Source organism: Orcinus orca, chromosome 13 (assembly GCF_937001465.1).
Source record: "Orcinus orca chromosome 13, mOrcOrc1.1, whole genome shotgun sequence".
NCBI lineage: Eukaryota > Metazoa > Chordata > Mammalia > Artiodactyla > Delphinidae > Orcinus > Orcinus orca.
In genome coordinates this window covers 62,901,824-62,918,228 of record NC_064571.1, presented here as the reverse complement: position 1 = coordinate 62,918,228, position 16,405 = coordinate 62,901,824, and the positions used below count along the sequence as shown (strand labels likewise).

The 16,405-nt window shown below is 40.0% G+C and overlaps 1 protein-coding gene across 5 annotated transcripts in view; it reads left to right on the top strand.

Moving 5' to 3' along the window:
- CRIM1 (cysteine rich transmembrane BMP regulator 1) overlaps nt 1-16,405 on the top strand; it is a 207,614-nt gene that overhangs the window by 39,465 nt on the left and 151,744 nt on the right. For all 5 annotated transcript variants that reach the window (XM_004265060.4, XM_033419295.2, XM_033419294.2 and 2 more), the window contains exon 2: nt 9,739-9,912. In XM_004265060.4, coding sequence (XP_004265108.1) covers nt 9,739-9,912 — 174 coding nt within the window. The remainder of the gene's footprint in view (nt 1-9,738; nt 9,913-16,405) is intronic.

Below are 16,405 nucleotides of genomic sequence, written 5' to 3'. Positions count from 1 at the left end.
AAATACAAGAAACGTTTAACTAGGACCTGGAAGAACTAAAGAGCAAACAAACAATGATGAACAACACAATCAATGAAATTAAAAATTCTCAGGAAGGAATCAATAGCAGAATAACTGAGGCAGAAGAAAGGATACGTGACCTGGAAGATAAAATAGTGGAAATAACTACTGCAGAGCAGAATAAAGAAAAACGAATGAAAAGAATTGAGGACAATCTCAGAGACTTCTGGGACAACATTAAATGTGCCAACATTCAAATTATAGGGGTCCGAGAAGAAGAAGAGAAAAAGAAAGGGACTGAGAAAATATTTGAAGAGTTTGTAGTTGAAAACTTCCCTAATATGGGAAAGGAAATAGTCAATCAAGTACAGGAAGCAGAGAGAGAGTCCTATACAGGATAAATCCAAGGAGAAACACGCCAAGACACATATTAATCAAACGATCAAAACTTAAATTAAAAATATTAAAAGCAGCAAGGGGAAAGCAACACATAACATACAAGGGAATCCCCATAAGGTTAACAGCTGATCTTTCAGCAGAAATTCTGCAAGCCAGAAGGAAGTGGCAGGACATATTCAAAGTGATGAAAGGGAAAAACCTACAACCAAGATTACTCTACCCAGCAAGGATCTCATTCAGATTCGATGGAGAAATTAAAACCTTTACAGACAAGCAAAAGCTGAGACAATTCAGCACCACTAAACCAGCTTTACAACAAAGACTAAAGGAACTTCTCTAGGCAGGAAACACAAGAGAAGGAAAAGACCTACAATAACAAACCCAAAACAATTAAGAAAATGGTAATAGGAACATATATACTGATAATTACCTTAAATGTAAATGGATTAATGCTCCAACCAAAAGACATAGACTGGCTGAATGGATGCAAAAAGAAGACCCGTATATATGCTGTCTACAAGACACCCACTTCAGACCTAGGAACACATACAGACTGAAAGTGAGGGGATGGAAAAAGATATTCCATGCAAATGGAAATCAGAAGAAAGCTGAAGTAGCAATTCTCGTATCAAACAAAATAGACTTTAAAATGAAGACTATAACAAGAGACAAGCAAGGACACTACATAATAATCAATGGATCAATCCAAGAAGAAGATATAAAAATTGTAAATCTTTATGCACCCAACATAGGAGCACCTCAATACATAAGGCAAATGCTAACAGCCATAAAAGAGGAAATCGACAGTAACACAATCATAGTGGGGGACTTTAACACCGACTTTCACCAATGGACAGATCATCCAAAGTGAAAAAAATAAGGAAACACAAGCTTTAAATGATACATTAAACAAGATGGACTTAATTGATATTTAGAGGTCATTCCATCCAAAAACAACAGAATACGCTTTCTTCTCAAGTGCTCATGGAACATTCTCCAGGATAGATCACATCTTGGGTCACAAATCAAGCCTTGGTAAATTTAAGAAAATTGAAATCCTATCAAGTATCTTTTCTGACCACAATTCGTAAGACTAGATATCAATTACAGGAAGAAAACTGTAAAAAGTACAAACACATGGAGGCTAAACAATACACTACTACATAACCAAGAGATCACTGAAGAAATCAAAGAGGAAATCAAAAAATGCCTAGAAAGAAATGCCAATGAAAATACGATGACCCAAAACCTATGGGACGAAGCAAAAGCAGTTCTAAGAGGGAAGTTTATAGCAATACAATCCTACCTCAAGAAACAAGAAACATCTCAAATAAATAACCTGACCTTATACCTAAAGCAATGAGAGGAAGAACAAAAAAACCCCAAAGTTAGCAGAAGGAAAGAAATCATAAATCAGATCAGAAATAAATGAAAAAGAAATGAAGGAAATGATAGCAAAGACCAATAAAACCAAAAGCTGGTTCTTTGAGAAGATAAACCAAATTGATAAACCATTAGCCAGACTCATCAAGAAAAAAAGGGAGACGACTCAAATCAATAGAATTAGAAATGAAAAAGGTGAAGTAACAATTGACACTGCAGAAATATAAAGGATCATGAGAGATTACTGCAAGCAACTATATACCAATAAAATGGACAACCTGGAAGAAATGGACAAATTCTTAGAAAAGCACAACCTTCTGAGACTGAACCAGGCAGAAATAGAAAATATAAACAGACCAATCACAAGCACGGAAATTGAGACTGTGATTAAAAATCTTCCAACAAACAAAAAGCACAGGACCAGATGGCTTCACAAGTGAATTCTGTGAAACATTTAGAGAGGAACTAACACCCATCCTTCTCAAACTCTTGCAAAATATGGTAGAGGGAGAAACACTCCGAAACTCATTCTACGAGGCCACCATCACCCTGGTATCAAAACCAGACAAAGATGTCACAAAAAAAAACCTACAGGCCAATATCACTGTTGAACATAGATGCAAAAGTCCTCAACAAAATACTAGCAAACAGACTCCAGCACATTAAAAGGATCATACACCATGATCAAGTGAGGTTTATCGCCAGATTGCAAGGATTCTTCAATATACACGAATCAATCAGTGTGAGAAACCATATTAGCAAATTGAAGGTGAAAAACCATTATCATCTCAATAGATACAGGAAAAGTTTTTACCAAAATTCAACACCCATTTATGATAAAAAACCCTCCAGAAAGTAGGCATAGAGGGAACTTACCTCAACACAATAAAGGCTATATATGATAAACCCACAGCCAACATCATTCTCAATGGTGAAAAACTGAAACCATTTCCACTAAGAGTAGGAACAAGACAAAGTTGCCCACTCTCACCACTATTATTCAACGTAGTTTTGGAAGTTTTAGCCACAGCAGTCAGAGAAGAAAAAGATATAAAAAGAATCCATATCAGAAAAGAGGAAGTGAAGCTGTCACATTTTTGCAGATGACATGATACTATGCATAGAGAATCCTAAAGATGCTACCAGAAAACTCCTAGAGCTAATCAATGAATTTGGTAAAGTAGCATGATACAAAATTAATGCACAGAAATCTCTTGCATTCCTATACACTAATGATGAAAAATCTGAAAGAGAAATTAAGGAAACACTCCCATTTACCATTGCAACAAAACAAATTAAATGCCTAGGAATAAACCTACCTAAGGAGACAGAAGACCTGAATGCAGAAAACTGTAAGACACTTGTGAAAGAAATTAAAGATGAAACAGACAGAAGGAGAGATATACCATGTTCTTGGATTGGAAAAATCAACATTGAGAAAATGACTCTACTACCCAAAGCAATCTACAGATTCAATGCAATCGCTATCAAACTACCACTGGCATTTTTCACAGAACTAGAACAAAAAAGTTCACAATTTGTATGGAGACACAGAAGACCGTGAATAGCCAAAGCAATCTTGAGAAAGAAAAACAGAGCTGGAGAAGTCAGGCTTCCAGACTTCAGACTATACTACAAAGCTACAGTAATCAAGACAGTCTGGTACTGGCACAAAACCAGAAATATAGATCTATGGAACAGGATAGAAATCCCAGAGATAAACCCACACACATGTGGTTACCTTATCTTTGTTTTTTGTTTTTTTGTTTTTTTTTGCAGTACACGGGCCTCTCACTGTTGTGGCCTCTCCTGTTGTGGAGCACAGACTCCGGACGTGCAGGCTCAGCACCATGGCTCACGGGCCCAGCTGCTCCGCGGCATGTGGGATCTTCCCGGACTGGGGCACGAACCCGCGTCCCCTGCATTGGCAGGTGGACTCTCAACCACTGCGCCACCAGGGAAGCCCCTGGTTACCTTATCTTTGATAAAGGAGGCAAGAATATACAATGGAGAAAAGACAGCCTCTTCAGTAAGTGGTGCTGGGAAAACTGGACTACATGTAAAAGAATGAAATTAGAATACTTCCTCACACCATATACCAAAATAAACTCATAATGGATTAAAGACCTAAATGTAAGACCAGAGACTATAAAACTCTTAGAGGAAAACATAGGCAGAACACTCTATGACATAAATCACAGCAAGATCCTCTTTGACCCACCTAGAGAAAGAGAAATAAAAACAAAAATATACAAATGGGACCTAATGAAACTTAAAGGGTTTTGCACAGCTAAGGGAGCCATAAACAAGATGAAAGGACAACCCTCAGAATGGGAGAAAATATTTGCAAACAAAGCAACTGACAAAAGATTAATCTCCAAAGTATACAAGCAGCTCATTCCACTCAATATGAAAAAAACAAACAACCCAATCCAAAAATGGGTAGAAGACCTAGACATTTCTCCAAAGAAGATATACAGATTGCCAACAAACACATGAAAGGATGCTCAATATCAGTAATCATTAGAAAAATGCAAGTCAAAACTGCAGTGAGGTATCACCTCACACCAGTCAGATATCACCTCACACCAGTCAGAATGGCCATCATCAAAATGTCTACAAACAATAAATGCTGGAGAGGGTGTGGAGAAAAGGGAACACTTTTGCACTGTTGGTGGGAATGTAAATTGATACAGCCACTAAGGAGAACAGTATGGAGGTACATTAAAAAACTAAAAATAGAACTACCATATGACCCAGCAGTCTCAATGCCGGGCATATATACCAGTGAGAAAACCATACTTCAAAAAGAATCACGTACCACAGTGTTCATTGCTGCACTATTTACAATAAGCAAGACATGGGAGCGATCTGTCTATCGACACTTGATGATGAATGGATAAAGAAGATGTGGCACGTGTATACAATGGAATATTACTCAGCCATAAAAAGAAATGAAATTGAGTTATTTGTAGTGAGGTGGATGGACCTAGGGTCTGTCATACAGAGTGAAGTAAGTGAGAAAGAGAAAAACAAATACCATATGCTAACACATATATATGGAGTTTAAAAAGAAAAAAATGGTTCTGTAGAACCTATGTGCAGGATAGGAATAAAGACACAGACGTGGAGAGTGGACTTGAGGACACGAGGAGGGGGAGGGGTGGGCTGGGACGAGGTGAGAGTGTGGCATGGACATACTCTACCACATGTAGAATGGATGGCTGGTGGGAAGCAGCTGCATAGCACAGGGAGATTAGCTCGGTGCCTTGTGACCACGTAGAGAGGTGGATAGGGAGGGTCGGAGGGAGACACAAGAGGGAGTGGATATGGGGATGTGTGTATACATATAGCTGATTCACTTTGCTATACAGAAGAAGCTAACGCACCATTGTAGAGCAATTATAGTCCAATAAAGATGTTGGGAAAAAAAATCAGTTTCCTTTAAGAATGCCCTTTATTGAATCAGTACAAGTTATTAATTTTATTAAATTTCAACTCTTGATTATACATCTTGTGAACATTCTCTGGAATGAAATGGGAAGAATGGATGAAATAATTCTGCCTACTGAAGTCCCGCGGTTGTCTCGAGGTAAAATATCATTTCCTGGTTTCTTCTAAATATCCAAGTGGAGATGTCAGGTTAGCAGTTAGTTATAACTGACTCTTCGCTGGAGTACTCACATATTTGCATATATTTGAACATGCATGAATTCTAATTCATACATGAAATTATCACATTTCTTTCATTTTGTATATAGAGAAAATCACATTCGGATTTTGTATCTTGCAGAAGTTACAAACTTAAAAATACATTTGCAGAGGTATCTCAATTATCTTGACCTTTCAGCCTTGGAGACTACATCTTGTTGCATGGAGAGCACTAGGAAAAAACTACTTGATATAAATAGTTACAGGGCAGTACTCCTGTTTTTAATCCCCCCGCCCCTTGTTCTTAAAGTCCTGACTAGTCCAAGGAGAAATCAGAAACTGTATCAGAATCAGAACCTTGATCCTTGTGCTGTATATGTGGATTTACTTAGGAAAAGAGATTTTAAAACATCAAATTTGCCAAGTGCTGTCAGTGGCACTATTAGGCTCAGATTTGATTTCTGTATAATCAGACTTTACTAAATTTTTGCTTTCAATCCCTGTTGGATGGCTGTTACAGTAAAGTATAATGTTCTGTAATAGAAAAACATAAAAGCATTTGTCTCATAAACATGTTGTACTTGATCCTATAAAGCAGTGGTTGCTAAGGGAACTTATTTGCCAAGAAGAAAAAGTATTGATTAGGATGGCGGGCATAGAAATGAAAGGGTTTCCTCTCAAAAAAGAAAAGAAGAGCATGTAAGACATTTTTGGCTTTAGAGTCAGATGCCTCCTGACTGGACAGGGTGGCCATGACATTTCCTGAGGGGGTGGTCAGGCTTACCTGTGCACCATCAGGTGCAGCCTGTCGCTGTTGCCAAGAGGCTTCTGCTGAGAACAGTAAGGAGCTGGAGAGGGCATTAAGGGAAGTCGCCTTTTAATTCTGATTCCACACTCGGGATATGGTCTTCCTGTGGGGAGGCAGAGAAAAACACCTGGCAGTGAAAACAAATTGGCCCTAAGATGGACTTCTTGGAGGGGCTGTTGATGCCAGCCAGCTGATAAGAGTCTGAAGTCTAGAGCTGAACTGGGAAAGAGACTAATGACAGTTGATGCCTAGAGAGAAAGGTACCAAAGTATGTCTGAGCATTTCTTCAAAATGCCTGCCTCATTAATGCTTCACTAGTAAGGTTTTTGAATAAGATTTTTATTATGTAAACATGTTCATTATAATGAAACATGTTTTCCTTGTTATACATCTATGCATTTGTTTACAAGACATTTTCTGTTAAAAAAAAAAAAGGGCTTCCCTGGTGGCACAGTGGTTGAGAGTCCGCCTGCTGATGCAGGGGACACGGGTTCGTGCCCCGGTCTGAGAAGATCCCACATGCTGCGGGGTGGCTGGGCCCGTAAGCCATGGCCGCTGAGCCTGTGCTCCGCAACGGGAGAGGCCACAACAGTGAGAGGCCCGCGTACCGCAAAAAAAACCCCAAAAAAGCATAGTCAACAGCATTGACCATACCAGTGACATGGAAAACTAGATAGAGTTACTGAACACTTGTACTAAGTCCTGGGGTTAAGGGGGTTCAAAGTTGGATAAGACCTGGCTCCTCCTGCACATGAGGACTCTTTGTCTAATGGGGAAGTTAGACTTGCGTGAAACCATTATTGGAAAGGGTAAGAGGTGTGCACAGGTGTTTGTAGGAGCGTGGAGGATAGAGAGCTCAGAGTTGGAGAAGACTTCTCAAAGAGGTAACATGTGACTTGGGTCTTGAAAAATGAATAGGAGTTATCAAGAGGAAGGAGAGAAGGAGGTGTTCCAGGCGATGACATTCTGTGAGCAAAGGCATGGGAACATTTATTGAGGGTTTGTAGTGAGAATCTGTGTGCTTATTGGAGCATTAGGATGTTTGGACTTTTTCTTGTTAGCAAGAGAGAACCAATGAGCAGGCTTGTCTTTTTTTTGTTTTGTTTTGTGGTACGCGGGCCTCTCACTGTTGTGGCCTCTCCCATCGCGGAGCACAGGCTCGGACGCGCAGGCCCAGTGGCCATGGCTTACGGGCCCAGCCACTCCGTGGCATGTGGTATCCTCCCGGACCGGGGCACGAACCCATGTCCCCGGCATCGGCAGGCAGACTCTCAACCACTGCGCCACCAGGGAAGCCCCAGGCTTGTCTTTTGAGGAAGATGATGCTGGTTGACAGTGTGGGAAATGGGGTAGTGCAAGGAGACAGGTTGGAGGATGCTGCAGTGGTTCAGGAGAGTGATGTCTTCAGGGAGTTCCAGTTACGATGGAGAGAAGGGATGTTTATTGTGGAAAAAAAAATCTGCATCAGAATCCATTTGATTTGGTGATACATTAACTGCATATATTTACAAAGATAGTAATAAAGATTTCTTGGAATATGGGACGGGAAAGAGGAGAAATACAGTTTTTCAGTAGTTCAAATGTTACTTGAGTTTCTTACTGATTTTTAGGTTCCTAGGATTGAACTAATTTTGAATTACAAATTTGAATATACAGTCAAAAGAATTTCTTTACGGTAAATTTTGCTGAACTATATTAGGCTGGTGGTACTAATAACATGTCAACAATTAAATATAGAGGTAAGAAATTGTTTACGTGAGCCATTTAGTCATGTGTTATAACCAAAGACTAAATTATCACCTACTTTACTGTGTTGAGTTGTTTCAGTATATTCTATTCTGGTTTTCCTTTCAAAGTAATTTAGTAATTTCACTGTTGTCTTGAAGATAGGAATGTCCCTTTGTGTGTATACATGTTATATACCTGTCATTTCTAAAGACCAAATACAGGCTAAATAGGAAAATAAATCTTAAAACAGATACCTTGTGTTTTTGTTTAAACTTCTAAAATTGTTTTACTAAGAGATGAAGCTTTGATCAAATAAGAGAGCCTGATCTTCTGAAATCAAAACACAGGAGATTTTCTATTCTCCCTTTTCAAATAATCACCCTGAAGCTCTTTATTTTGTAAATGATATCCTTCTAAAGACCCCTTGACAAGAAAATTATTTATTTCAGTGAGGGAGAACAGTCTTTTCCTGACTTAGGCAGTAAGTCAACGATGTCACCAGAAGGAAAAATTAGCCTTATAAAAATTATAGCCATTTGTTTGCGCTGTCTTTTGTGAAAAGACATTCTTAAGATGTCTTTATACCTGCCTTTGAGCAGCAAGTTTAAGTATCTTAAATTCAAGCACTTTTAAAAGATTCTCTCCAGATATGGTTATCAGAAACATGTTTACTATTTAATAGTCAGTGCCCAGTTAAGGTGTGATAAAGTATCTATTAAAGATAATGTTAAGAGGGGGGAAAAACTCATAACATCACAGAGACTGAGAGAAATAGTCTGGTTTCCTACAAGAGGCATTTCAACTATGAGGAATATTATTAAGGATTGAGTCTTGCTGTGGTTCTGTCATGTTTGTTTCATTTGTCTGAACTTGTTCCCATGAAAGTTGGTTTTAAAATCTATTTCTTACAGTCAACTCCATTTCATGACCCAGGACCCTGATATGGTCTCAGCCGCAGACTTTGACAACCTCAGCCTCTCACTAGGCTGTAGCCCTTAGTTTTGTTTGTTGTTGTTTCTGGCTTTGGTTGTGGGCAGTAATGGACATTAGCATTTGTACTGAAGTGCATTGGAGGGCACCTCCTCTGTTGTGTCCCATTCCTGACTCCTTGGGTGGTGTCTGTTTACATTTATTAGCACTGCCTTGATATATGAAGTTGCAGAGCTATTTTAAACCTGAAGCTGGTCTCTACCAGATGGGGTAAAATATTTGGGGGTTTTTTGGAATAATTTTGTAGATTGACAGATGTAGTTTTATTGAACATGGGAAAATCCTGGAATCTTTGTTTAAAATGAAGAAATTTAAAGGAATCTCAATTGTTTCTGTAATAACACATCAGAGGAGTAGTGGTTTTTGATCAGAAACGTTTGTATATATAGCTAGTTAATGTTGACGTGTATGGGTGTATTTCAGTCTTCTCTTTTTTTAGGAGGTTGGGTTTCATTCATTTGTAAAACTGCAGCCAAACTGTGTTTCGTAAATTGAGGTGTCAAAATCGGATGTTAATCTTGACATCCTCGCACATTTTTGCTTTCAGACAGGCCTTTTTTATTTTGGTGGTACGTGGGCCTCTCCCGTTGCGGAGCACAGGCTCCAGACACGCAGGCTCAGCGACCATGGCTCACGGGCCTAGCCGCTCCGGGGCACGAACCCGTGTCCCCTGCATCGGCAGGCGGACACTCAACCACTGCGCCACCAGGGAGGCCCTCAGACGGGCCTTTGAATGAAGCTAACAAGCAAACATTATGTGGTTGTTAATTGTTTTACAGATGAGAACTGGGATGATGACCAACTGCTTGGTTTTGAACCATGCAATGAAAACCTTGTCTCTGGCTGCAATATAATCAATGGGAAATGTGAGTGTGACACCATTCGAACCTGTAACAATCCCTTTGAGTTTCCAAGGAAGGATATGTGCCTTTCAGCTTTAAAGAGGATTGAAGGTAAGTACACATTTTCAGTCGTAAGTGTTAGCATTGTGTAACTCTGAGTAGTGATGGTATTTGAGCTGGAAAAGGCAAAGACAAGCTTAGAGCGATTGGTAGCTTTGATGATCTCAAACAAGATGCAGAATGTTGACTAGGTACGGACGTGATGGCATATGTGTGCCTGTGTGTCCACGCACGTGTGTGTTTCCTGAAAGCGGTGGGATGGTCATGCTGCGGTAGTATGGCCAGGATAGTTTGTGCCAGCCTGCCTAGGTCACCTCTGCATAGTGGATGATTTCACGTGTGGCATGCTTGAGGTCAGCATCTGTTGTTACCACGTCCATTCCGCGTGATTTACCATAGGATGGTGCTCCATGAGGAGAGCGCTAATTAGAAATGCAGCTCATCTGGCAAGAACGTGCATCTCTTTAGAAGAGGTGGGAGATTTGTGCAGTGGCGATCGGAGGCTGAGATTGGCTCAAAATCATATAGGTGTGGATGGGTCATTGGGTGCTTCCCCTCTGGAATGAAGTCAGAAATCACATTAAAATAACAAAATAACGTGGCCCATAACTTTTATACATTCATGCATAAAACCTAGAAAAGAAATTTAGGAGTTGAAAATATGAAGTAACCAAGTAATTAGGGGTGGCATGCCCAGAGCTGAGTGCTGTGCCTTGCCACCAGAATTAACAGAGGATGTGGCATGGGCTTGAGTCTCAGCCCTGCCCCTGATCAGCATTGAACTCTTGCTGAGCCCCAGGTTCTGCTCAGGGAAAAAAGAAGACTGAACGAGACTTTCTTAAATATACCTTTTGTCTCTACAATGATGCTGCTCAAAGATGGAGAAGTTGGTAATATAGTTTGGAATATCCAGGATTTTCCAGGTCCAAAATCAAGCTTATAAGGGCAGTAGAGCAAGGGCTGAAGTTTTTGAATTGTATTAAGTTTCTCAGACATATTAAATGGTAGTAAAGAATGGGAAATGTGCAGTAGCCTCTAAAATAGCATTTCTCTTTGTGTTTACCAATGCTGCTGAATCTTTAAAAGAGAGTACAATAGAAAACAACAGAAATAAAATTTTGGGAACACAGAGAGTCTTAGATAACATTTATTCTAGTCCTTGAATTTGAAAATTGAAAAACTCAGCTCTACACAGTGGATGACTGACAAGCCAAGTTCTAACCGTGTAAAGTCTTTTTTGAATCACATTATGCCATAGACAACACAGTTACCAAACTCGTTTTTATTGTCTTGCGGCTCTTTGCTCCCCCGTCTTCACCCCCATTGTCCGCTGAAAAAATAGTGTATTTTGCCAACTTCAGTGTATAAACTTTCAGGGGTAGAGTTGAAGCAGTCAAATGTCTATTAAATTAATTATTCATACAGATTTTATCACGTCATGTAAAATAATACAGCAATTTAGAGTATTACTTTTTGCTGTTCTTATATTTCACAAAACTGTTTTAGTCATATTTCAAATGCCTCACCGTCACTGTCATTGTCTTTGCTAGAGCTGATTTCCGTGTCATTTAACAGTTTTCTGAGCACACCCTCTTTATTGCCATCTAAGTTGTTGGAGATGCAGCAGATTATGAATCCAAGTTATCACAAGAAGTTTTGTTCCAAAACACGGTGTCTTTTCACATAAAACTAGGACGGTTACATTTTTAATTAGTGAGGTGTGTATTTTTGATCTTTACAGTGTGGAGATTGACTGTATTGATTTTTCAGGTGTTTCTGAAAAGGCTGTTTACAAGATCCAGCACTTCCAATTTTGACATCATTCCCTCAGGAATAATTACTGTGGCTGATTAAATTTCTCTATGCCCCTCCGCCCCTTGTTTTTTTTAAACAGATTCTGTCTGATGGCCTCTTCATAATCCAAAAGTAGGATTGGTTGAGGTCATTTGAGGTTTATGTATCTTCCACAAATCGTACTTGTTTTTTTTTTAAATAAAGCACTCTGTGATATTTGAGGCCTTGTAAGAAATCAATATTGGGGGATTTCCCTTTCCTGAGAGATAATTTTGAAGAAAAAGGTCTACTTCTATTCAAGTATATATTGCAAATGAAAGAGTTAGTGATGGTATATCACTGTATATGATTAAATCATTAATAAATGCAATGAAGACTTGGAATGCTATAGGAATTTAGGGCCAAAAAATTGTGACCTGGCATTATATGATAAGGTATTGTAGAGGAGGAGGAATCTGAACAATTTGGATGGTGATGGATTCCAGGAAGAAGAATGATACGGACAAAAGAATAAAATGTACAAGTGAGAGTTGCTTGACTTACATGAAAGACACTTGGGAAATGAATCTAAAAGAGCAAGTTTATTTTTTTTGCCATGGCAATAAAAGCGCCAAATCCTAACCACAAGACCACCAGGGAACTCCTGTAAAAGAGCAAGTTTTTATGTTGATAGGTAATAGGAACTAAAAATGGGGAGGCAGGACAGGACCAGATGATGAAATGTCTTCCACGTGGCTCAGGAAGGTTAGGCCTGGTGATAGGAGCTATCAGGAACCACTGTAGGTTTATGAGCCGACAGCAGCAGAGCGAGGAGAAATCAGTGTTAGGCAGATTGGGGTTTTGGGGCGTGGAAGGAATTTGCAGGTGGAGCTTGTGCTGGAGAGCTCGGTGCAGCTCGTTGGAGAGCTGTTTCTGTTATTTAGATGTGGTGTCACAAGAGACTGGTCTAGGGGATGGCCGGGGAAAAGCAAGGAAGAGATGGAAACACGCCATTTTGATGGAAGAACGTCCAGTATCTGCTAACAGACAAGGGAGGGATGAAAATACAAAGATGATTCTGAGGTTCCTAACGTGAAAGAGTAGAAGAATGATAGTACGAGAAACAGAAATGGGAAAACCTCTCAAAAGGTGGAACTGAAAAATGAGGTGGTTGTTTTAGAGGGATTTAGGGTCAAGAGACACTTTAAAAATATGGAAGATATTACAGCATGTTTGAATGATGACAAGAATGATCTAGTAAAAAGGGAGAAACTGATAATGTAAGAAAGATGATGACTGCAGGAGCAAAGTCTTTGAGGAGGGAGAGGAGCAAAATTGTTCCTGTTTCTCAGAGATGCATAAAACAAGGTCATCATCTGACGTTGAGGCGGAAGAAGGGGTGTGAAAAATTGGGGAGGGAGAGGAAATGGAAAATAGAAATCTCAGAGGGAGGACGAGTGAATTAAGTAGGGAAATGTATTAGGGTGGCCTGCTAGTGCTGATAGCTTACTTGAGGTTATAAATTTGAAGGGAGACCAGCCAGCACAGTTGTGCGCTTTTCCCCAGCTCTGGTGCATGCAGTGGAGGTGGAGGGTTAGGATTTAACCAGGGTTAGGATTTTTCCTGATGAGTCTGATATAAAGAGAAGGGTACTGAGATTGAGAGTTACGCAAGAGAGTGCTTATGGTGACTGGCCATGCCATTGCTGCTGGGAAGGATACAGCAGCAGTCAGTAGCGAAGGAACAGAGGCAGAAGTTCTGTAGATAAATGCAACACCTGTGTGTAGTTGGTACATCATGTGATTGCATGTGCTTTAGGCAAACAACGTGTTATTTTTTTAAGGAGAAGAGGAAGAATGATCTGAAATTAGTGATGAGAAAAAAGAGGACCCCTACCCCACCCCCAGGATTTATGGCATGTGGGCGGTGAAGCCGTCCCCACTTGAGAGGACTTCAGGGGATAGAGAGCAGTCAGGGAGGAGTACCCAGGTTTCCATTAGAGCACAGAGGTGAAGGGAACCGTCTGGAGGGGAGAATGACAGCAAAGGGGATTTTGGTGATGACGGTCCACGAGTTCTAGAAGGCACAGTAGAAGGATTCGGATAGGAGGGTTGTGCAGAGCATGGGTGATTTTGCAGAGCCAAGGAAGATTGAGTCCAGAGATGATGGATGACCTGGTAAGTTTAGACTTAGTTCTTGAGCTTTGTTATGAGAAGGTGAATAGTTAGTTCTAGTTAAAGCCTTCCTTTGAGGACTGTTCTCTGGGGCATTCTGTAATGTGAAGGTATGTATGCAGTTGGGGATGGGGCAGAAGGACTAGTGTTCTTGCCAGAGCATAATGAGATAATGTGGGTCCCCATTACTACGTTTTGTGAGCGAATTCTGAACATGAATTTTAAGCATAATTACAACAACATTTTTAGAATGTGTGGAAGTCATTTCAATACCATATTTATAGATTTATGGAGAATAATGGCAATTTCAGGGTATTTAAAAAAGTTCTTGTGTATTATATTAGTTTAAAAGGGAGGGTATTGGTCCTGAATTTTAATGAACACATCATCATAGAGTCAGTTTGTCACAGATTTAGAGGAAATAGGACACTGGATAAACAGGCAGCCAGGCCTTTGTACGGAATAATTTGTCAGAATTATCTTTGTTTCTCTGAGGAAGAAGAGAAAGACTGATAAAGGGAATAAACTGCAAGTCATCCCACCTTGATCTTAACAGAGCTTTTAGTTTTATGCCATACTACCTATTTATCATCGGTTTGGTACGTGCTGTACCGAGCTCCACAAAAGTTAAATTGATACACCATCAGAAGAGGGGACCACACTAACAAAAACAGTACCAGCCTCTGTGGCTGCCACAAGGGTTTTCTTGAGGGGCCTCTCTGGGCTTGGTAATGGTAGTTAAAGTTGATACGAAAGACTTCCATGATACAGGGAATAAGTTGGACTTTTAAGTTTGCATCTGACTACAGGTTGGGGTAAGTAGCTTTTGTTTTCTAAAAAAATTACTATATTCAGAGTGGTTGTCATAAAGTCGAGAAGTAATCAGAAGTATGAAATCATGCCAGATTCAGGGAAGGATGTAAAGCACCCTAGAAAACATTCGTCTGTCGATCCATCCATCAGATATTCATTGAGTGCCAAACATGTCCTAGTCACAGTTCCAGTTGCTGAGGATACAGCTTTTGTGGAGCTCACATTCAGAAGGGGAGGGGTGACAATAAACACAAAAGTGAGCAGGAAAGTATCATGGAGTATGATAAGAGCTATGAAGAGTAATCGTCAGGATGATATGATAGAGAATTACTGCGTTGACTGGGGAAGTTATTTTAGATAAGGATGTCAGGGAAGTTTTTCATGAAGGAAGAGCATTTGACCTGAAATCTGACTGTAAGAAGGAGTTGAACTTGTGCTGATCTGAGGGGAGAGAAGTCCACGCAGAGGACACTGCAAGCACGAAAGGTCTAAGCTGAGAGAGAGCTTGGTGTGTTGAAAGAATGTCGAGAAAAAGCAAGAAGGTCAGTGTGGCTGGAATGTCATGGGGGTGGGGGGTGAGTAAGGGCCAGGTCACACAACGCCTTGTGTTAGATAACGATGAGGTGTGTGGATTTTGTGATGAGTACATGGGAAAGCTGTTAAAGGATTGTGAACAAGGGTGTAATGTAATTTGGTATGTGTTCTAAAAAATGAACATGGTAGAGAAGAGACTTGGGAGGAGGCTGGAAAGATGCAGGAATGGGAACTCGTCCACAGGTAGTGTTCAAGTAAGAGATAAGGGGGACTCAGACCTGAGAGCTGGAGATGGAGAGATGGGTGGGTTTGAGATGATTTGGAACTAGACTTGTTGATGACTTGTTGACTTGATGACTTGTTGTAGACTTGTAGACGTGGGGGTGAGAGAAAGAGGAATCCAGGAGAACTCTTAGATTTAGGGTTTAAGCAAATTGTAGTGCTCTTTACTAGGAGCAAGAGCAGATTTAAGGAGGACTGAAGAGCTTTGTTTTGGATAAATTAAATTTGCCACCGAAGTAGAGCTGTTTGTCATTTAAGTAATTTTTGATGTAATTAACTCATTAAGTAGCATTCATATACATAGCTTCATGATAAGTATACTGAGGGCTACAAAGACAGACATACATCCTTGAGGAAAAGTCAGCCCTTTCCACAAGGAGGTCTGACCTTGTTGGGAGATTCTAGAGAAAAATAAAATCAACCCAAATTCACACTGATATGTCACCAGGCAGAGTCTAGCCAAAGGGATATCTGTGTGGGATCCATAAAATATGTTCTTAAATATACTTGTTTGACATCGCACATCACGTGGATTACTGGAATAGTTTGGGTGCTGTGGAACTTATTCCTGTTTGGAGCTACGCAATGAACATTTTGCAAAAGGAAGAAGACACTTGGGACTTAAAGTCCTCCTTTGTTTTAGCTGAAAGCACTTAGAGGTAATGCTTAAAGTTTTCTAATTTCAGGCTGTATTTAATTATTTTTTCTCTATAAGATATTTTAGAGAAAAGATAGTCAAAAATTGTCATGAGGTATTTTATATCATTGTCTTACGTTGAGTGGACAAATAAGAAATAAGAGCTGCTATACATTCATAAGAGAGGGGTAAAGCAAGGAAGGCTTTGTGGAGGAATTGGGAACCAAGTCCAACTCTGAGAAATGCATTGAGTGGTTCAACAGAAGGGAAAGGAGAATTGAAGAGCAGCATTGGGGATAGACAAGAGAGGATGGACAGAGGGAGCCAGATG